Source organism: Cupressus sempervirens, chromosome 2, assembly GCF_028749045.1.
Source record: "Cupressus sempervirens isolate cs-2001-9-10 chromosome 2, ASM2874904v1, whole genome shotgun sequence".
In the NCBI taxonomy this organism is placed as follows: Eukaryota; Viridiplantae; Streptophyta; class Pinopsida; order Cupressales; family Cupressaceae; genus Cupressus; species Cupressus sempervirens.
The window spans coordinates 24,947,954-24,972,748 of record NC_143119.1 but is presented as its reverse complement, the minus strand read 5'-3'; the positions used below and the strand labels follow the sequence as shown (position 1 = coordinate 24,972,748).

Here is a 24,795-nt window from a genome sequence, read left to right as displayed (position 1 = left end):
CACAATTTATTTTTTACTCTCAATATATAAAATGAATAACCTTAGGGTAGCTAGGGGGTGACCAAAAGGCCTTCCTAATGGCACATCTTAAACACATGCCATGTACATGATATTGACAAATATTTTTAAAAGAACTTTTAACACTTAAGAATTTATGCTAAAATCCTAATATTGATCAATGAAAACTTTCATTATTTCTAATTAAAAAATTTAATATGCTGCTAATCACTACATTGAACCAATTCAAATGAAGTCAATACATATCCCAATAGCCAATAGATAAACAATATCAAACTGATGTAATAATAGTGAGAAAAATTGATAATGATATCAATAACCCAATAATATCAATAATTGATCATGATGCCACACTTATAAGTGAACTATAGTAAGCCACAAATGTAAACCTATAATGTGTCATAAATCTGACAATAATCTAAAATCAATACTATCAACATTGTAAAGATACCAAAACTAATAATTGTAAGAAAAGATGTTTCATGTATATAAACTATAGTATTAGACTGAGTTGAAGGAAACTACCTAAACACATTGAATATTAGTCTTTTTCCTATCATAATACTACCATGTAACTCCATTAGTGTGTTTGGAAACAAGGACAAAACAACAATGGTGAGAGAAATAGTCTCATTCTAGTAAAGATATATTTTTTGATAGAAGACATCCTTTGATAACAAAGCATTACATTCTCTTTTAATTTTTGAATCTATTTGAAACCTTAACATGGTTGTTTCTTTTAAAGTTAACATCTAGTTCATTAATTAGATTGCTCCTTCCTATCATTGAAGTAACTTAAGCAATTATGTTATACCAAATTTGGTGATTTTATGTAAAACAAAAGGTGGTCAACCATCTTACATAAATAAATATCATGCCAATAGTACATTAATAAACTTTTCTTGAATGGGATATATGAATAATAAATATTTTATATTGGATTTTGAATAGTGGTCTTTGGTCACTATGAGTTATGATCGTAAACATTTTACGTCAATAAAAAATATTATAATTTGTCTATATACCTTTGACATTGATGTCAATATTTCTATCAACAAATTAATATGATATTAATAACATCTTCGACTTCGCTTGACATCAAACACAACTTACAACATAAACTTGAAATGTATGAGGATTGAGTCTAGTCTAACAATGTAAACTAAGTATCTTTTCCAAACCCCTTCATTGAGGAATTGAATTAGAGATAAAGAAGTAGTTTGAATGACACACACATGACAATATTTAGCATGAACCAAATATAAAAGATAGAAAGCTAACACAAGTTATGGATAAATAATATAGAAATGAATATGACATTGAAATTTACCACTAAATTTTTCAAAGAGTGTGTTGGGTGCCATATACCTAAAGATGATTCTATTAGCAAAATTTGTATATTAGGAAAAAAATTCTAAAAAAAATCAATAACATATGCTAATCAACATAGACCATAGGTTTTTACCTATTCAAAATCTAGAACTATATGTCTCAATCTAGTTAGCAAATCTATAACTTTCTTCTATCAAATGTGTAACTTGTACACACAAAATAAAGAAAAATGGTTATGTTGTACACAAACTTTCCTAACCCAAACCATGGGTAGATACTAACCACCACAACAACTAAGATTGATCACAAAATAGAGCTTACTCTTAGTAGGGAAGAGGTTAAATCCAAAATGAAATGTTGCATTAAAAATATTATACCTTTGGATTAATAATGGTAGTGATGCAATTATCTTTAGATAAGTCCTTCAAGTATCATTGATGCAATGACATAATAAAATCACTCCCTTCCCACCAAACCTTATACAGTCTCGTTTAACTTTCTCATCAAAATGTGCACTTTGTGTAGGTTCATCTCCCACTTCACTATAATTACTAACATTTTGGAAGATAAAGATATCTCCACTCCATTCTTGAGGACATAGTTCTCATGGTTGGGGATAGGCCTTGCACTCAATCATTCAATTATGAGGGCCTCCACATTTAGTCTCAATTTAGTTTCTCTACTAGACATTTGTCTACAGACTATTCACATTTCCTTTGCAAAGGTTTTGCCACTTGGTAGAAAGATGGAAGTGATGATCATTTGAAAATCCAATCTTTTGAGTCTCTCTTGTATTCTATCTTTGAGGTTGAAGCTCTTATTGCAAATCTAGGTGATGCTTCTATTGTAAATTTGGGTCATGATCCTACTTATTATATGGGTGACACTCCACCATAAACCTTGCAAATACCACTTGTGCCCCTCTTGTTCTAGCTCTCTTTGGACATGTGGACCATTCTTTTCTTTTTTATCCTTCTCTGATCAGCTTCAACTAATAATGTATAAATTTTACAACACTCCAAACTTTGTGTTGACAAATGTCGAAATGGAGTTCAATTAATTGCCTCCCCTTGTGGTGAGGATCATATGGTAGCATAGGAAAAATAGTTATTCAAACTCACACTTGTCTCTACACCCAGTGACTAAAACATCCCCCCAATTCTTGATGAGGGTTACTAGCCTTTGTAATAGTGTACCATTTTTTAAATTTTGTTTCTGATAGCACATATTTTACTTGTGTTGTTTATGATTTTTAAAAATCTCTTGACGTTGGTATGTTGATGTCATATAAGGGTCAACCCCCTTGTTAGGCTATTGATTATAGTAAAAAACGTGATGAATCTCAACAAAATCCATCATGAAGTCATACTTACATATAAGTTATTGTAGCTTGATACTCCTTGTACTCAAATTGTCTCTTAAATGAAGGAATTGAATGCTCGAATAAGACTTTTGGATTGTGACCAAATGAATTAGAAATGATGCATTTATATAATATTCTAAAGGTATTTTCACATTTAGGCTATATTTGAATTGGTCATATAGAGACATCAATACTATATTTGCAAAATGGGAAAGTCAGCACTATCACCTTGTGAACATGTAAATGTCTCTTGTCTTCTTGCTATATGACACACCTCATTAAAAATCCTGCCCCTATTCCAGTCATACCATTTGTACTCAAATCAAGTTCTTCTAGCTGCTCATGACCTTCCGAAATGGCCTTGCATATTACATATGATCCATCATCCTTGAGTTTATTGTCTCCTGCATAAAACATGGTAAGCAAGTCCTTTTCAGCGAGACATTCCGCCAAAGCTGGAGCTGCTTTTGCAGTGATATCATTTCCTCCGACCGTAAGGACTCTTAGAGATGGGGCTGTATTCTTGAGGCTGCAGGCAATAGCAATCACCCTTTCGTCCTGAAGTTTCATATCGCTTAAGTAAACTTCTGTGGGACCTACATATCCAGACATGACTTGGCTCAGACAAACCCCGCACACGTTAAATTCAAAATCGAGCATTGTTAAACTGCTGCGTTCCCCAAAGTTTTTTTCCGAGAAATTGACGTCCTCCAGGGCAATGCATTTATTAACAAGCTCTGAAAGGGGCTCCGCTGCATCATCTGCTTTTTTGTTATAAATGAAATACAAATTCTCAATCCTTTCAATAGAGGGAAGCAGCTCAAAAATGGCCCCAGCAGCTTCAAAGGAAATGTTGCTACTAACGAATTCCAGTGTGTCCAGCGTTTTCTGAGATTTCAGAGTGGTGCAAAAGCTCTGACGCCCTTCTTTCCCAAATCACCAAGCGCAAGAGTCAAGGATCTCAGCGCGCACCTTTCTAAAGCAGATGAAGATATTGACATGACCTCAAGTGCCTCATCCTCAGATCTTCCAAAGACGAAATGTTCAAATTCCACCTCTTCTAAAGTTTTATGAACATTCAACAGGGCTCTTTTTGCAACAAGGGCTGCCTCCACTCCAAAAATTTGGTTTCCAAAGCAAATCTTGATGCAAGAATCCTTTAGTTCTTCCAATGGCCCGAAGGCCTCTATGGCTGAGCGCTCATCAAGAAATAAGAAATCACATTCCCCATTTTGCGTTGATGAATCGAAAGCAACATTGCCATACCACATCGATCCCAGCTGAAGTGCTCTGTTTCTGTGATCTGTCGCGTAAAATTCAATAACCCTGCAATCAAACTAAATACTCAAATTCAACTAACAAACTCAGTTATATCTTCTGTTCTTATCCCCCGTCATTAGAAGGCCAGATCACACAAGGGAAATCATCGACACCAAAACAAGTATATACAATCGCTACCACCAAATTTCTTGAACAAAGAATTCAGGCGGTTTGAAGCCGACAAATGGACGCATACCTATAATTCATAAATTATGAGGAGAGTTAACTTTAAAAATAATCTTAAAAAAAGACAGGGAGGAACAAAATAAAAATTTAAGATAATAACTTGACAAAACGAGGAATACTATACTTATTGCAATCATTCATTTTAAATTTTAAATTAACTCGGCCAATCACAATTAAAATAAATAAAAAAATAATTCTAGCATTTGCATAAAAAGAGATGCAGCAATAATGCCAATACTAATATATAAGAGATTTTAATGAATGTATTAACTAAAATTTATAAAATTCAGATTATAATTACAATAATACTAAATCTAACTTAATGATCTATTATCAGTCATTTTTTTAGTATCAAATATCCTACATAATTTTAACACATTATTATTATTATTTTAATTGAATATCTATGTCAAGCAAAATTTACATAATTTACTTTTAATGATTTAAAATATTAATAAACATTTAAGTTACATTATTAAATTTAATTTTTTGTTATTATTTTATTTTCTTTCTCAAATTTAAAAGTTTTGTCTTTCAACTAATTCTATTTTTAACAATAACATTTTACTTAAGAATAAGATCGACACTCTAGAGAAAATACAATCCAATAAAATCTTTGTATTAGGAAAACCTTTTTTCTGGATCAGGTTTTTTCAGCTTCGCTCATTAGCTTTCTCCCCCTTGCTAATAATTAAAATATCTTGACCTCCATAAATATTTCATCATTGTACTTGCCGTAGGCAAATACTATTGTTGAACTTCATTAGAATTATTGAATTAGTTTTAAATCTCTCAACCAATTACAATTAATAATTTTTCTAATAATTGAATATTTGTAAATTTTTTTATATCTTTTTATTAACTACATATATTATACAAATTATATCTTTTGTATGTAATTTTTTGTTGAGGTCGAGCCTCCTTGGTACTCTCGATTGATACTGTAGTATCCTCTTTTGATTGTTTTGAAAAAAAAAAAAAAAAAAAAAAAAAATAAATAAATAAATAAATAAATAAATATACATACATACATACATACATACATACATACATACATACACACACACACACACACATATATATATATATATATATATATATATATATATATATATATATATATATATATATATATATATATATATATATATATATATATATATATATATATTCTCATGTATGATTGGTCGATTGGATTTGGTGTTATAAGATCCCTTTTTTGGAAAAGGTGTCCAAGAGTTCCCCTAGAGCCATAAATCTTCATTCAGTGCAACTACTTACGCTTTGCCGAATCGCCAAACAATACACAAGGATTGATACTGTAGTATCCTCTTTTGATTGTTTTGAAAAATAAATAAATAAAAAATAAAAAATAAATAAATAAATAAATAGATAAATATACGTACATATATATATATACATACATATACATACATATATATATATATATACATATACATACATACATATATATATATATATATATATATATATATATATATATATATACATATACATACATACATATATATATATATATATATATATATATATATATATATATATATATATATATATATATATATATATTCTCATGTATGATTGGTCGATTGGATTTGGTGTTATAAGATCCCTTTTTTGGAAAAGGTGTCCAAGAGTTCCCCTAGAGCCATAAATCTTCATTCAGTGCAACTACTTACGCTTTGCCGAATCGCCAAACAATACACAAGGAAATTGATTTGTATGAAAAGATATTTCCTCTAGACTTACTTCCATTATGACGATATGCAATTATGACATATTCAATGCTACCAACTTTAGAGGCAAGTTTTTGGAGGCGAGGCGATGCGCAAGAACCAAATCTGTTAATCCTTTTGTCATATTTATTTTTGCTCAGTTGGAAAATCTTCTATCGATTATTTTCATGAGTAAGACATTACATTTGATGGTCTAAGTTTGTTCTATCACCTAAAAAAATTTATGTGATTTTTTATTTTAACGGTCAACAAAATTGTTATGTAATTTTCTATTTTAAATATAGAATTCTTAATATCAAAAATTAATAATAATAATTTAGAAACTTAACATAATATAGATTAATATAATTAGATTGGTCAAAATATTCACATATAATAATAAATGATATAATAGTAAATATCAAAAATAATAAAATTGTAATAATATAATTTTTATTTTAATTTTTTGATCAGTAAATGGCCGAAGCCTTTGATTATATTAATTTAATACAAATAAAATATATCAAAGTATCTCCGTTCAAACGGGCACTAGTAGGAAAGAACGAAGAAGAAAATCTCTAGTCTTGCTCGAGACCTTAGTCTTATTTTATTACATAATTAAAAGGGGCATTACCCCAGTTGTCATTTTTCAAGAATTTTATACTCATTACAAGGAGAGGGACAATAATGCTCTCCTGAATTTTGTAAACTTTGCTACTTCTTTTACTGTTTCAGCATAACTCAATATCCGAGATGATTGGTTCAACCGAAGCCTTAAACTCTTCATATGTGCCTCTTTGTATCTATTGTTCTTGAGATGCTTTCCCCTTACTATCTTGTTACTTAGTTATATAGCTTAATGCAGATGTTAGTACTATTAGTTTTAAACCATATGATAAAATGAGATCTTGGAAGGATGTAATTGGAATACTTTGGCTATCCAAGTGGGACAAAATACTAGAGTAAACCTATTTAGTAGCTATACTTAATTATATATATTAATTAGAGCCCATCATTTTAATCAAAAAGAGACATTTTAAATAATGTTGTATCTTGCTAGAATGAGATTTACTATATTAATCTAGGAGTAACTATATTTTAATGAATAAATCTTACATGTATGCAAATAGATTCCTAACCTTCCTTGTTTAAATAATGACAATATTAAACATCATATTAGAAGTTTATTCTTATTATAACTGCCTCTACGTATTGCTCTATTATGAAATCCTAATTACCCTTCTAGGATGTTTTGGATCCTTCCAATCTTCACAGAGTAGTTATCAAGATTAGTATTTTATCCTCATGATACATTCATTCTATCGCACCTTAAAACATATCCCATTATCAAAAAGAAGAAGGAATGCATCCTAATCAATTTGAATTCAGGAACAACACTCCAAGTAGAATAAAAGGCGCCATTGATATAATATATAATATTGTAATCTTATTGCTTTATTCAATTATTATAATTATATATTATTATATAAACATGTAATATAATATAATATATATGAAAATTTAACATCATGTATAAGTAATTATTTTCATGAAGCTCAATTTTATTGGTTCTTGGGGAAGGAGATTAATGTTCTTTTTTATCAGTGGTCTTCTTATTTTATCAATCAATAAGTTTAGTGATAATTGCATGTTGTCTTAGGTCGCATTGGGGAAATAATTCACGCGGAGCAATTGTGCTTTCAAATTTCACATACATGAAGAGACATGTGGGAGATGATAAGCATATGAGAGTTGTTTCATAAAGATAAAATAAAAAAATCTTAACTTTCTACAAAGCTTTGTGTTATAGTGAATATATAAAAAATGAGCAAAATTGTAAGGTAGAGTTATGGATCCCAATGAGACTATACAAAATCTCCCTTATGAAAAGGATGACCTTTGGCTCTACTATTACTATTGGGCTTTTCTTAATTATGCCGCTATACTCAATATACCCACCCAGAGAAAGTAACACTTCTTATATGCTAAAAACTCTATACTCAATATATCTAAAAAAAAAAAAAGTTTTCAATTATGATAAGACTTTTGAACAATTCATTAGAATTTTCCACTTCATTTTGTTAATAGCAGAGAGACAATATGGAGAAATCAAATCAAATGTTCTTTATGTAAGAAGTATTTGCAACATCGACTCTGGAACGTGAATAATTTGGTGAGCACTATTATTTATGAAAATACAGGAAAACATAGTTGGTCTAGATTTTTTATATGACAAACAACATTTTCTTTATGTGCTTCCAAAGTAGGTCATCCACATTTAGTCATTAGTCCAAATTCACTTTGGACAAATATAGCAGCAAACTTTGACTTGGAGCAATTAATTAGAACTATAGTTTCCATTATTTCATGGCTTTTTTTTCTTACCATGCTATTTATATTTCAAAGTCAAAGTTGTTTATGTTGCTTTAAGTGATTTAAGTAAGAAATAATGGCTAATTTATGTCTTTCTCCTTTTTAGTGGCTTTTTTTTCATTATATTTTGAAAATTTACAAGAATATCACATCAAGTCCTTTGACATTTTGTTTTAGTTTTTCCTTGTTAAACTCCAGGCATGGGCATGAGCTTCCCTCTAATATGAGATGGAGTAAACCATTTTTGATGTGGCTTTTTCTTCACTAAACTGGGCCAAATTCATGTGTACAACATGTTTATGTGTTATACCACTTTATCACACACATCTAGGGTTGTGGGTCACCTTATTGTAGTAATCAGAGATTTAGGTTTGCATTCTCTTATATTGATACTAACTTATCATTCTATCACATTACTTTATTCTTCTATATGTATTCATTTCCTTCAAGCATGTATCTATCAAGCATATTTCATTGCCTTCGAGTACGTATGTATCAAGCATATTTCATCAAATAGACATTCATGAGTTTATTCATATTATATCCTAGTTCAAGTTTCATGCTAGTGTTGTGTAATGGTCACTTCCTGGTTGTAGTGTTCTCGAAGGGTCACTTCTTGATCTTAGTTGTCTAGAAGGGCCACTTTTCTTAGCATGAAACATTTTTCATACAATATTTTTACTTACTGAAATCGGTTTTTGCTAGCAAGGAAGACCTTGGCTATTGCTACTAGATTACTTGCATTGCACTAAACCAAGTGTCAATCTTGAAGTGAACTTTCTAAAGTGATGTTATTTTCAAGTAGTAAATCATAATGTTCTTCTAAAAGGTAAATCAACAAACTCACTACTAAGATTGTAATAAATTATTGATTTGGCTATGAAACCATGCTTATTGAGAGGTATTTCCATCCTTTAATATTTATGTAGAATTTTGTTAGCCCCCACATGAACTCCAATTTTCAAAAATTCTAAAGTCAATATGTCCCACTTGCATGTCATGCTTTAGCAGGTATCTTCTTTCTAGTTTGAAACAAATAAGGGAAAGGACTTGGAACTTCCTTGAACTTGGTTTAGACTAGTTCAAACATTCAAGAAGGATCATGAGTACATGTAGGTGCATTTGAATTTGAAATGGTTCAGATCAAGGATAACTCTCAGAAACCTTTCTTGAGAAAAAATAAATGTAAAATGTTGGCGAATTCAACATTAAATCAGCGAAAAAATTTTCATCTCAAGGGTAATATTTTGGTTCAATGTAGGAAAATTAAATAATTAATGTTGACGAATTTTTATCTTGCACTAACAAAAAACATTTTAAATGTGGTGAATTAAATTACTTCTCGGTGGCATATAAATAAATGGTGGCAAATTTTATTCTTGCCCATAATGAGTTTGTAATGTGAGAGACAAATTATTATTTTGTGAGAGGTCAAATAATAATCGTCTTGGCTAATCTTTGGTGGTGGCTACATAAATATAAATCTTTGCCTAATTTGAAAGAAAATTTGCGAAGTGCAGTGGCTAGTGACCTTTAAGCTTTATGGTTACCAAGTGTACTAAGTAGTGTCCATTATTAATAGTTGTCACCAACTTGTCTTCTACCACTTTGGTACTATTAATACATTAATTTTATTAATCATTGATTAATCAAAGATCAATGACCAAAGATCCATTTCGAGGCTAGTTACTCGAAAAGACTTGGAGCAACACGAAATTCTATGGAATGGAAACTTATGGCAACTTTTGCATGATAACCATTAACTGGGATGTAGTTAATGTCATATCAATATTAAAATCATAAATATGAGACTGACAGTTACTATTAATATATTCCATTTCTAGCAAGCTTAGTAGACACTCAAACATTAATGCGAGTACATTTCCCACACTTGCAAATTAATAGGAATATGAAAACTAAAGATATGAAAGATCACAAATTTTTTGATGCAACTACTATTAAAGAGTCTCTTCAATTCCTCTTTCACTATCAAATTCTCAATTCTATTTTTGGTTCTCAGTTCTAGTAGTTTACCAAAGTTCTTAGGTGTTTGGTGTATATTTCTTTTTGTTTTGTTGATTTGTAGGTTTGTAGTTCTTGGTTTCTAGTTCCATCATAGATACACCAATTACATTGAGATGCAACAAAAAAGATCAACAAAAAACCTTTTTGAGCATGATACTTGAGGATGTGGTCATTATGTTATGTAAGGAAGTTTCTAGTGGACCTTTTTTTGCTATGCTTTGTTCATGGTCCTTGGCCATGAATTCTTAAGAAACAAGGAGAGGTAATGTGTGTCCATGGACATTATCTTTTGTGTCCTCGTGTCTCTTCTTGACCTTCAACTAGATATTTTGATGCTTCTGCGTAATATTTTTAAGGAAATATTTTTAGAAGATGATGTCAAAATCCTTGTATTAGCCAACCAATTACCGAGCATTGACATACCTTTTATAGATGTAGCAGACAAGTATTGGGAGCAAGGCATAGGGAGCATTGTACAAAAGAAACCCTTCCTGGTTGGCATGAATAAATGACAATTGACTTACCATTTAAAGTGGGTGCGACTCGGGAGAGATTTTCTATAGAAGTGGTTGTTGTTGGACAATGTCAGCGACACTGACTTCACTTGGCTGCACAAGTTCAAAAACACTATCATCTCTAAGATATTCCTATTGAAGGGGCTTGAAGACCTTTCTAATTGAAGGCTTCAAACTGAATGTTCCCTATTTTCTTTCCATCTTTCAAGTTCCTTGTTTAATCATCTTGTGCCCTTAGGGCATAAAAATGTTTTAAGAAATCTTTTTCTTATTTGATAAAAAAACTATTAGTAGTTAGTAATTACTTCAAATTGGGCCTTGCCCTTGCATGTAAATTACAAAATAGTATAATTGGGCTTATTTAATCAACTATTTTGATTATCTATGTTGTGACTATGTATAATAATAAATATATTCAATGAAAACAATAGTTTTTTGGCTTAAATTGTCGTTCTTGCAAATGTGTGAACTTTTGTTCAATTTTATTTTTAAAATAAAATTATTTAGTTTCAACTTAAACTCAAACTGTAATTTTGTTAGAGTGATGAATCATGATTTTCTCAAATGCACTCTTAAAATGTTAGTCTTTGACTTTGTTATGGCAGATGAATGTAGGGCCAAGCTCATGCCATGTAGTTTTAATTATATAATAAAAATTATAAATTATTATAGTTAATAGTTATAATGATTTTGATTAATTGTAATTTAGTTAAAAATATTAAATAAGTAAAAAATAGTTTATTAAAGATAAATTTATGATACATCATGCAATTTAAATTGTATAGATTAGATTGATTTGAAAATTAAAAGTTCAAATTATAACCAAATCTAGATTTATTAAAATATCATCATAAATATTTTTATCATATTTTGAATAATATTTTTAGTTAACTAAAAATGCTACAATTATTAAATTAAATTATCATTAAGAAGCAACTATAATTGTATAAATACATGATAAATTATGACTATCCAATAATTATAATTTTATATTTTCAAATTTTCATTTTGTTTCCATGTTTATTTTTATTCTAATCCATATTGAATTTTTTTTATTTTAAATTGTATTGAAATCCCTTTATATCTTGGACAATATAATTATTGTGTGGGAAGGGATGGAATGGGCTCAACATTCCAAGCAATAGGCCATCTTTCTTAAGATTGATTTTGCCAAAGCCTATGACTAGATTGAGTGCCCGTTCATCCTTGCAATGCTTCAGGTGCTTGGGTTTGGCTCTACTTTTTTACAGTTAGTCCAAATACTTTTTGGGGATGCCTCTGCTTGCATCTCCATTAATGGTCACTAGTCTCAAACCTTTGGGCTTTATTGTTCAATTTGACAAGGCTGCCTATTGGCACCCTCTTTATATGTGTTGGCAGTCAAAGGTTATGGGCATTTTTTTGCAAATGCCATCTCACAAGGGAGGGTCTATGGTATTTCCCTTCTGGCTTCCACTAATCAGCTTGTGAATGACCATTTTTCAGATGACTCCTTCCTCACTCTCATTGAGGATGAAGAGAATGTTGCCTTTACTTTGCAATTTCTTGACACATTCTATCTTGCTTTAGGGTCTACTATTCAATGGCACAAAACCCTTTGCTATAGATAGTATTCCCTTCCTTGTCCTACGTGGCTTGGGCAATATCAATGGAAATGGGTTTAGCATGGGGAATTTTTTCATTTTCTAGGCATCCCTTTTGCCTTCTAAGCCTCAGTCGTCGAGCTTTGGAATGCAATTCTTGCAAGAATAGAGAAGAAGTTTGAGTATTGGATCACCAAACCTCTCTCCCTTGCGAAAAAATTCTACATTTATTCCAAAGTGTTGGTCACCACCCATGTGTACTATTCCTCTTGTTGGGCTCCTTCAAAGGCCTCTTGTCTCAAACTTGAGCGTCTATTACATGATTTCCTCTAGGTGTAAGATGCTTCTGACTAGGGATTTCATAAAGTTTCCTGGGATTTCTGTTGTTTTCCTAAAGAGTTTGGTGGCCTAGGCTTGTTGTCCACCTAGAAGAAAGGTTCTATTTTATGTGCCAAATGGGTGATTTGAGCTCTTTCTGGCAATGAAGCATGGAAGATTTTGTTAAGACATTACATTTCTTTAGGCTTTCCGGTTCACTGGCCAGCCTCAAAGGGGATTGGTTTATAAATCCTTCTTATCACCACTAAACCTATCTAGATTCAGGGCACTTTTGTTGCCAAGAGTATTTGGAAAACCTGGGAAGTAGTTAAGCCATGGCTTCATTGGGTTGGTAATGGGTTTAGAGATGGGCTCTCCATGAACCAACACAATCTTTGGTGGTTACCATTACATGCTATCCAAGGTGTTCCTCGGCTAAAGTGAATGGGGCTAGTGCTATACATTTTTTAAAATGTGGCATAAGAACCCCTAAAGATCTTTTCTCTAGAGTTACTATGAGCTTATGGTAGTGGGAGGATATGAAAGTGCAATTTTGGCTCGCTCATCTAGATCGACATACTTTTGATCTTCTAGTTTCTACGGTGCCTCTACATTTGTTACGTAAAGTTGGAATTCTATCCTCTCACCCTTGGTGGAAAGAATAGAAGTGGCATCTAGACACCCTAGTAACCAGCTATAAGCCTAGGCTGGGCTACTGATGGCAAGTTCCTCACCTGTCCATGGTTGAAGTTCTCAACTAATGATGGCATTTGCAATCTTCTCATTGTACTTGGAGCCATAGGTTCTCCACTGTGTGGCAAGCCATTACTAAGCCAAAAATAATGCATTTTTCTTGGTGTATTCTTTTCTAGGGCTTGCCTTTAGGCCCCTAGCTATGGCACTCGGGTGTTCTTGACCCCTGTTGCTCTTTTTGTGGTCTACCAAGGACTTTTTTGCACATTTTTTAGTTTTGTAGATGGGCTCAGTGTTACTGGCAATGGATCCATGATCTCTTTCACCCCTTCCGCCTATAACCTTTCTCTTGGCATATTGTTGTTCTAATTGACAACACTCAGATTCCCATCAAGTACTCCCAATATGACATGCTTTTAGATTGGAGATCTTATTTACCACTTGGAAAGATCATAATGCAATTATTTATGCTAACAACACACTTGACATTAATGTTGCTATGTATGCTAAAGCATGTATTTATAACAATGTCATATTGTAGATTCAAGTACACATAGATAAAGTGGCTCTAGAGGTGGCTCACTTATAGGAGCTTTTGGCTCATTGGGGAAATGCCCCTTGTATGGTAGCTTGTGTTCCATTGGATTTTGCATCTAGGGATCGTACTCCTCCTCACAATCATTGTCAAGGATGTAGTAGTTCTGTTGACCACTCTCACATGCCTCGCTCTTAGCCGCACCTCTCTCCCAGCAGTGGTGCTTTTGGTCAGTGCCACTATTTTGGAGGATTTGGTGGTCCGCACCGCTCTTCCTCACCTCCTCGAAGATCTAGCTCGGGGTGGTCCCTAATGGCTCCTCCTGCTACTCTTGCTATTGATTGTCCCTCTGTACACTCAGACCCCAAGTGGTTGTTTCCTCAACTAGACTTAGCCATTTCTCCTCCTAGGCCTGAGGGAGAAAAAGATGAAGATAATGTTGCTATCGTTGATGATAGATGGGCTCCCCCTAAGCCATCTACTCATCCCACCCTCATGTGGGACTCTAATGATAAGGATCCTCCTCCCTTGGTTGGTGCTACATTGGCAGCTTGAGGATATTTTATGTTTTCTAAAGTTTTTTTGATGAATAGTTGATATCTGGTCTTTAGCTGTATGAACTTGAGGGGTGATCCTGTTTCCCCCGGCCCCCTATTTTGTGAATATATAACTTTATTGTATTTTTTTTAATAAAGGAAGGGACTATTCATCAAAAAATCTCACTTTAAAAAAAGTTACATGACGTTTCAACAAAATTTTTAAAGTAATAAAATTCAATATATTAATTTAGTCATTAGGCTAAGATTATTGGAAAAAGCTCTGGATAGTTTTCAATTCCTCACACGGGTTAAAAAAAAGCCTAACCGAAACAACTTTTACTAGATTCAGAAAAAAATTACGAATAGCAAAGAAATGAGGGAAAAAACTTATGGTGAGGTTATGGCCTATTTTGAAGGATATTAATGGCAACGAATTTCGATATTTTGTAGAATTTGTGGACTTTAACACAAAAGACATTGATCTTTGTTAGAATTTTCATGTCATGGAAAAGGCCTTTGATGTTTTCAATTTGGATGCCAATAGATCCATTTCTGTAGGTGAATTGTAAAGATTTTCAAAAATCTTGTGGAGAAATATAGCTTGGATGAGAGTTTTTGATTATGACAGAAATGGGTCTGTCAAATTTTTAGGAATTTTTTTATCATAATGACCCCACCTGAAAGATTTGGGCTCATTTTGGAGAAAATTCTCATATAAATCTTACAACATATCAGTCATTTATAGTGGGCCAAATAAAAGAGAGGTAACACAATCTACTTACTACATACAGACACAAAACCCTAGAGGTCTACTCTACAAATACCAAATTATTGAATTCCTGAATTCTTAATAACGCCCTTTTACAAGGAAAACATGTCCACCCTTTTCTCCCACTTCCACTCTCACAAGAAATTTGCCTCTCCTATAGACACTTCTTCTCAAAATAAACTTGTTAACATGTATGTCAAGGAACATGAAAGAATAAGACAACACCTCATGGAATAGAATTGTCACATCATAAGGAAGAGAAATGTATCCTCACAAGGCATTCACACTATTAAAATGTAGGCACAAATAGGTTTCCAATCCAATAATTTCATCTTTACTAGCGGGATCCCAACCTATGTCGTAATGAGAGCTTTGGAACAAGGATGAAATGGGAGAGATTTGGAATAGGAAATACAATCATTACAGGATATACACAAAATGAATACGTTGATATGATGTTAGAAATTTTTAATCGATGCAATCGTGGAGAGTAATTTTTATTTCATAACTTTTTGTGTCATCACTGTTGGTGCCAAATTTAGAGCTTTAGAATAGGGCATGAATGACTAGCAAAGCCTAAGGAAGGGGGAATTCTATTGTTATAATTGCAATTGCCTTGGTAGATGTGTATGTTCAATGTGGAATTTTAGATAAGGTGTGTAAACTGTTTGACTAAATGTGTCAATGAATCAGTAGGGGCTTTCCAATCAATAGGGGAAATGAGTTAGTTATTATTCATGTACTAATAGTTGATCATTTTTAATTTTCTTGGTTTCTAATTGGTCTATTTGTGCAAAGAGTACTATTTTTGGGTAAGTGGGTATTGGGAGTCTTTTTGATGGGTATCAAGCAAATATTTTAAAATGACACTTTTAGACCACCTTGCACTATATGATTTCAAAAAATATCTCTATAAACATGGGAAAGCCAAAGCATTAGCTTTAATCTCTTAAATTAACTATGGAAGTTCATAAAAAAAATGGCAAATTTTGATATATGGATTAGGAATTGTAGGTGCACAAAGTTAGGCAGGGTGGCTATTGGATCGTTTACCCTAAATTTTTTTTTTGGATGCCCTCATGCCATGTTAGAACAAGCAACAATTGACATTGGAAATATAGAGATATGACGCCTAACTTTCATAGAAATGTCTAGAGTTAGGTCATTACATGACCTTCACATTCAACCAATGTTCTCCTTGGAGATATATCTTAAAATAGGAAAAAACCCTAAGCACAATAAAAAGGGCAAAAGAGGCTTGATTGCACCAACTCTCTATCTAACAAATCAAGGTATTACAAATATTAGAAGACATGCAACAAAATATAGGGTGAGCAATTGAAATGTAAATAGTGTTTGTAATGTAAATTCCTTGAAAGAAATATGTATTGAAATGACATTACAAACAATTAATTAACCAATGTAAATTAGAACTTGAAAATTTTTCATGCATGTATTATGTGTTGCTAAATAATTTTTAGCTTTTGTGGTGTCGATTTCTGGAGACATGCCATATAAATTTGCCAATGAAAAATGTAACATGCACAATAACCTATCTAATCTTGTTCTTAAACTTACTCTTGCAGTTGCTACAAATACAATAATCAAACACAAGAAAAGAAACTCCAAATCTTTAGCTATCTACACAATGTAAAACAATTCAAGTTAATCAACATCTCTTCGCTTATCTATGTGCTAAAGTTTTATATAATCTTAAAATCATTTTAATAACATTACGAACTATAAGATTGAATTATAGAGATAATTTTCCTTTCCATCAATGATGTGCACTTTAATACATTATTTAGAGTATATTTTACTATTGGCTTGTCCATTGCACATCCTTTTGGTGCAAGTTTACTATTTAGAGTATTTTTTATTTTTTATGCAAAAGGTTTAAGGAATTGATTTGGAATATTGAATGAAAAATAGATCAATGGTCATGGCTCTATTTTGGGCTTGGTTTTGGGTATGTTGACACAAGAAGGGGGGATGAACTACTAGGGCCTAGGGCACACCCAACTATCCAAATCACCTTGCAAGAGTTAACACAATAGAAACACGAAATCAAGGATAGCCACCAAAGGAGGAAGAAGAAGAAATACTTTATTGATTAATGAAAATATCAACGTCCATGCCCAGGTATAAGGCCTTCTAGATTATGGCCATATGTAATTAATTCCAAAAAATTAGAATTCCAATCATCCTAGTCTTCTCCATCTACTACTCTCTCTAAAAATTGACTCCTTAAAACTTAATCCTAGACCTCTTTAAATACTTGCCAAAATGGTTTACATAAGATTCTAGAACAAGGAAGGCCACATAATACCAACTAATAAACTCTTACAAGTGTAGCCACAAGTTGGCTCACATCAAATATTAACTACCTATTCCAAAATTAAATGCAAACAAGTTGGCCCAAATAGGAACCAAACACAGACTACTCGATAAACAGGCACTTGGCATCCAAAGAAATCATTTTCTTCCAACTATGAACTTGAGATCTTGACGCTCGACAACCAAAGGAATCACTCGGCATCCAAGGATCACTTGATATCCAAAGAAGCAATTGACAACCAAAGGAACTTAGCAGCAACTAGTAGAATGAACAAAAGTGGAGGATTGCAAAGAAACCCAGGATGCTCCTGCATCAGATGACTAGGGTTGGAGAAATGATTCTCCTAAATCATGCAAGTGTCACAACCTGAGCTACATCCAACTCAGATTGGGAAATCCATGTAGCATCTTCAATTGGTCTATTCTTCCACTTCACCAAATACTCATAGTAATATTTTCCTCTTGTGCTCTTACCAATTCTTTGACTTAATACGTATTCAGCCTCTTCAATATGTTTCTTAGGATAATCATCAGGTACAACCACTTCATCATTTGACTCATGATACTTATATAGATAAGAAATATTGAATATAGGAGATATGTCCATGTCATCAGGTAACTCAACTTCATAAGCATTACCATTATCAAACTTCTTCAAGATTCTACAAGGTCCAAACTTATTCATCTTCATCTTACTGTATGTTCCAATAGGAAATTTTCCTTTCTTCAAATGAATCATTACCTCATCACCAACTTGAGAATCATAATGTCTGCTAGACTAATCAACATTCTCCTTATACTTCTGATTACTTTGTTCCAACTTCAACTTCACTTCCTTATGCAAAGACTTCATAAAATCAGCAAATGCTTCTCCTACAACACTTCTCTTTTCTTCACCAACAACATCTCTCAAATTTGATACTCCTCTAGGCTACATTCTAGTAACAATATCAAAAGGTGTCTTCCTTGCACTCATATTCATAGAATTATTATATGCAAACTCATATTGTTCCAATACAATTTCCCAATTACTTAGCTTGTCTCCTACTAAAATCTCAACAAATTACCCAAGCTTCTATTCACAACCTTTGTCTGTCCATCTATTTGTGGATGGAATGTGGAACTAAACTTTAACTCAGTTCTCATCTTCTTCCACAAAGTCTTCCAATAATAACCAACAAACTGTCTATCTCTATAAGAAATAATGCTTTTTGGTAATCCATGCAATCTCACAATATATTTAAAGAAAAGTTCAACAACATGCTCAGCATCTGATGTCTTCTTTCATGGTATGAAATGAGCCATCTTAGAAAATCTATCCACTACAACAAATATGGAATCATACCCCTTCATTGTCTTAGGTAATCCAAGAACAGAATCCATACTGATGTCACTCCAAGGTTTCTCAGGAATAGTAATAGGTATATACAAACTAGTATTTTGACTGACTCCTTTAGCAACTTGACAAACTTCGTAATTCTTTGCAAATTTCTAAACATCCTTATACATTTGAGTCCAATAATACTTCTCCTTTAGCAAACTTAATGTCTTATCAATTTTAAAATGTCCAACCAATCCACCACTATGCTTTTCCTTTATCAAATTAACTCTCACAGAGCTTTTAAGAATACAAAACTAAATATGTATGAACACCATAGGTTGTTGAATGAAATATTCATCATACTTACCAATGTGATTTGTTAGATTTGGTGCTTTGCGCTCTCTTCACACCTCAGAAAAATCAAGATCAGTGTCATACAACTCTTTTATTTCATCAAAATCAAGAACTTCAACTTTCATTTTAGTCAACAAAGAACATCTCCTACTCAATGCATCAACAAATTTATTAGTAACTCCACTCTTATGCTTAATGAAAAATGTAAAATTTTGTAAGTACTCAACCCACTTCATATGTATCTGATTCAATTTATGTTGACTTCCCAAGTATTGTAAAGATTTATCATCACTATACAACACAAAGTCCTTAGGAATCAACTAATGTCTCTACTTTTTTAAAGCTTGAAAAATAGCATAAAATTCTTGATCATACATAGAATACTTCCTTTTAGCATCATTCAAATTCTCAGTAAAGAAAGTAATAGGTTTTCCTTCTTGACTCAATACAACTCCTATTGCACTACCACTTGCATCACATTCAACTTGAAATACCTTATTGAAATTAGGCAAAGCCACTACAGGAAACTCAACAAAATTTTGTTTCAAAGTCTCAAAACTCTTATCAGCTCCATGTGTCCACTTGAATTCCTTTCTATCCCCTCTCATTGTCTTAGTCATAGCATTACAAATAGAACTAAAATTCCTTATAAACTTTCTATAAAAACTAGCCAAACCATGAAATGATCTTACCTCACCCACATTCTCAAGTGTAGGCCATTCCAAAGTTTCTTTAACCTTCTCAATATCCATCTTCAAACTATCATCTGAAATCACAAATCTAAAATACATAATCTCCTCTTGCATAAAAAAACACTTTTTCAGATTAATCAACAATTTTTCCTCTTTCAATCTTTGCAATACTTGTCTAATATGCTCAATATGTTCTTCCTTAGTCTTACTAAATATCAAAATACCATCTAAATAAACAATCACAAACCTGCCCAAAAATCTTTTCAGAACTTCATTCATCAATCTCATGAAAGTACTAGATGCATTAGTCAAACCAGAAGGCATAACCAACCATTCATACAAACCATCTTTTGTCTTGAAAGTAGTCTTCCATTCATCACCTTCTCTAATTCTAATCTAATGATAGCCATTCTTCCAATCAATCTTGGTAAAATACTTTGCTCCACTCAAACAATCCATAATGTCATCCATCCTCGACATAAGAAACCTATATTTTACTTTGATCTTGTTAATAGCTCTAAAATTAGTACACATTCTTCATTCTCCATTCTTCTTAGGTGCTAATATAGTAGGCACAACACATGGACTCAAACTTTCTTTGATTAATCCCTTATGTAGCAATTCATGCACCTTCCTGTTAAGTTCTTCATTCTCTATAGGTGTCAATCTATATGGTGCTTTATTTGGCAAACTAGCTCCAAGAATTAGATCCATACAATGAATTATACTTCTCATTGGAGGTAAACCATCACATATGTCCTCATCGACAATCTCTTTATATTCCTTCAACAATTTTTCAATTTCTTCTGGTACTTGGCCAATACTATCAATTGTCATTCGGTCACCACTGACTGGTACTTGGCTAACACTATTTTTTGGCACTTGGCTACTATTGATACAACTTGGTCTTCTTGGAATTATAACAAAATAGACTTGATTTTTTTCATTTCCCTTTCAAATTGTTTCCCATTAACCATGCAAATTTTCATAGTAGTATAGTTAACCTCATCTGCACTTTCAATCAAAGGCAACAATATTTGCTTCTTTCCATTCACCCAAAGAGTATATTGATTCAATTTTTCATCATGTATATCATATCTATCATATTGCCAAGGTCTACCCAACAAAATATGACAACAATCCATAGGCATAATATCACATAAAACTTCATCAAAGTAATGTCCAATTTTGAACTTCACAAGGCATTTCTCACTTACCAATATCTTATGCTCATCTTTGATCCATGAAACATAATAGGGTTTAGGATGCTTCAGCCTTTGCTATTGCAACTTTGTAACCAACTCTTCTGATGCCAAATTTGTAGAACTTCCATTATCAATGATCACTTTGAAACATTTTGCATCCATCTGACATCTTGTATTGAAAAGACTTCTTCTAAGGATAGTTTTCTCATCACTTCCTTTATTACATAAGGTTCTTCTCACCGTCAAGTTTTTACCAGCCTTAGGTCCACTTGGTGAACCCTCATCATCTCCTTGAATCACAATATTTATGTTGCACATTTTCAGAGGATATACACTCAAAAGATCTATGTCCCTCTTTATCACATCCGAAACAATTGCCATGAAATCCACCTCTAGAATAAGAATTACCTCTTCCTTGGTAAGAACCCGTACCTTCTTGGTATGAATTACCACCTTCCTACTTGATCTCGCCTTTGTCATCATTTTTTTATTTTGATTTGCCTTTATCTTGCCCAAAATTGTCAGATTTTCCATCTCCTCCATAAGATCTACCTCTACCTCTCTAGAATCTAGCACCTCTATCTCTTTCTTTGTTCATGCTTCTTTGTCAAGATCTCCTCAGCTTTCAAGGCATATGGGTATGCTTCTTCTACACTCTCTAATTTTACAAAACTTATCTCATCTTGAATTCCAGATCACAATCCATTTATGTACCTTGCAATTTTCTCAACATCATCATCCATATGTCGAGATCTAATGTTCAATCTATAGAATTCCTTAGTATATTCCTTCACACGCATGTATCTTTGTCTCAAATTTTGCATCCTTCTTAGCAAGTTAACTAGGTAATCAATAGGAAGCAATTTGTTCTTTATCTCGTTCACCATCTTCACCCAAGTTTTAATCTTTTTCTTTCCTCTCCTTTGTCTATTAGTTTGCAAATGCTCGCACCATAGTGAGGCATGACCTTTCAACCTAGTAAATGCAATCTTCACCTTCTTATTATCAAGAGTGTTTTCATACTCAAAGAACTTCTCCATATCAGAGATCTAATCCAACACAGTGTTGGTGTACAATTTCTCATCATAAGGAACAACTTCCACATCAGGCTTTGAATTAGCCCTAGACAACACTCTTAACAACCTTTCCACATCTTGATCTTCTTCATGTTTTGGATTAGGGTTTGGTGCTACTACTTCATTATCACTTACATCATCAAGATGTGCTACTATCCTTTGGTTTGTCTCCATGGCATCTAATTTGGCTGCAATTTATCTCAATGTATCCAATATTGCATTATCAACATTTCCTCTACCTCGAACCATCTTTAGAAATCAGGTTCCTATAAGATCATAACCCTTTGCAAGTTATAGGTGAAATCAATAGATCTGCCACCCTAGAACCCAAATTCACTCAGGGTTCAACACAATCCATTCAACACAATAATGAACCTACATCTTTGATACCACCTAACACAAGGAGGGGGGACAAACCACTAGGGCCTAGGGCACACCCAGTTATCCAAATGACCTTTCAAGAATTAACACAGTGGAAACACAATGCCAAGGATAGCTACCAAAGGAGGAAGAAGAACAAATACTTTATTGATTCATGAAAATATCAGCATACATGCCCAGCTATAAGGCCTTCTAGGTTACAACCATATACAATCAATTCCAAAAAATTCACATTCCAATCATCTTAATCTTTTCCATCTACTGCTCTCTCTAAAAACTAACTCCTTAGAACTTAATCCTAGAGCTCTTTAAATACTTTCCAAAATGGCTTATAGAAGATTCTAGAACAAGGAAGGCCATAGGTAAGCCTAATGTAAATACCAACTATTATACTCTTACAAGTGTAGCCACAAGTTGGCTCACATAAGATATTAACTACCTATTCCAAAATTAAATACAAGCAAGCAAACCCAAATAGGAACTAGATATATACTACTTGACATATTGGCACTCGAAAACAACTATGAATTGGGCATCTCAATGCTCAGTAACCAAAGAAATCACTCAGCACCCAAGGATCACTCGACATCCAAACAATCACTTGGCAACCAAAGGAACTCAGCAACAAAGGAACTTCAACAATCAAAGGAACTCAACAATAAAGTAACTTGACAACCAAAGGAAATCAACAACCAACAAAACTCAGCAACTAAAGGAACTCAACAGCAACTGGCGGAATCAACAAAAGTGTAGGATTGCAAAGAAACCTAGGATGCTCCTACATCATATGTGCAGGATCATGGTTAACCAAACTATGGCTTTAAGTGGCAATGAAAAAAAAAAAAATTAGGGTTATGTCAACTTGATGTTCAATTTTAAACTTGTTATGAACTTTAAATCAAAAATTTGTTAGAAAAGAATCTATAGAAAATTGAATTTCTAAACTACTAGGCCTTATTTGAAGAAAGGAAAAATTGATTGGTCAAAATTTTGAATTTTAATGCAATAGTACAAATGTTTTAGGACAAAAATAAGAAGTAGGTGTATGTCTGACCACCTTAATCAAAATCAAATGATAATATTTTTTAATAAGATTGTAGATATAATAAGTAGACTCATGCCTAGATGTGATACATATTTTTGGGTATTTTTATTCCAAATAAATAATTCGTTATGAATTTTCTCCTATAGTCTTTTTGAAATACAAAAATTCACATGTTTGACAACTTTAACTAATTTAAAACTTTACAAAATTTATTTTTTCTTTTATTTTCCTTATAATAGAATAATATATAATGTGATGCATCTTTTGGATTTGAAAAATGTTATACCATTTCAAAGTTATATTTATTTTTCAATTAATGTGTCAATCAACACTTTACACGTAACACCATTAGAAAATGAATAATAATTACTTTGTGAACTTGTAATTTGACATACATTACATTTATGGAAAGATAAGAACATTATTGAGAAACCCTTTTCATGTCATCAAATTTGAGTGAAAAAAAAGTCACTAGACATATGTGTGAAGTTAAAAACACACAAGAACAGGCAAAAAACATATTTTTGAAACATTTTAAAAGTTGACCATGTAGGGTTGGTATCCAAAGAAATACTAGGCCTTATAAAGGTATTAATATCTTGGTTTTGTATTAGGATGGATTGGAAATAAGTTAGAATAGATTTTGAAATGCTTTGAGGCATTTCAGAACTACATATTTTTCAGACCGCCACTTTTTGGCACACCATGATCCTGCACATACCATTTTAAAAGTTATAACTTAAAGTCCATTTCTTCACAAAATTAGGACACATGTCCTAAATTTACTCAAGAGTCAATGTGACACTAATTTTTGTAACCTTTCTTCTATTTGATCATTGATTAAAAGAAAGATCGACGATCTGAGATCAATTTCAGGTCAATTTGGGAAATGCTTTCCCTTGTACTTGGATTCATTTGGCGAATGTTTTCCCTTCTTCCTAGATTCATCCAGATTCATCACACATGTTCTCTCATTAGAAATTTATTTATTATTAATTAAGTTTCATTATGTCACTTAAACTTTATAAATTGCATGTCAAAATTGTTAATAACTTCTTGTAAAAGAAATTGATTAGGCT

General features: G+C 32.4%; 1 protein-coding gene across 1 annotated transcript in view; it reads right to left on the bottom strand.

Annotated features, from left to right (window-relative positions):
- Positions 1 to 2,974: 2,974 nt before the first annotated feature.
- Positions 2,975 to 24,795, bottom strand: part of LOC149570896 (RAN GTPase-activating protein 2-like) — a 53,231-nt gene continuing 31,410 nt past the window's right edge. Inside the window, exons 2-4 of the mRNA XM_089815659.1 lie at positions 4,175 to 4,229; positions 3,718 to 4,039; positions 2,975 to 3,601 (exon numbers count right to left, since the gene is read on the bottom strand). Of these exons, the coding sequence (XP_089671785.1) occupies positions 2,975 to 3,601; positions 3,718 to 4,039; positions 4,175 to 4,229 (1,004 nt within the window). The remainder of the gene's footprint in view (positions 3,602 to 3,717; positions 4,040 to 4,174; positions 4,230 to 24,795) is intronic.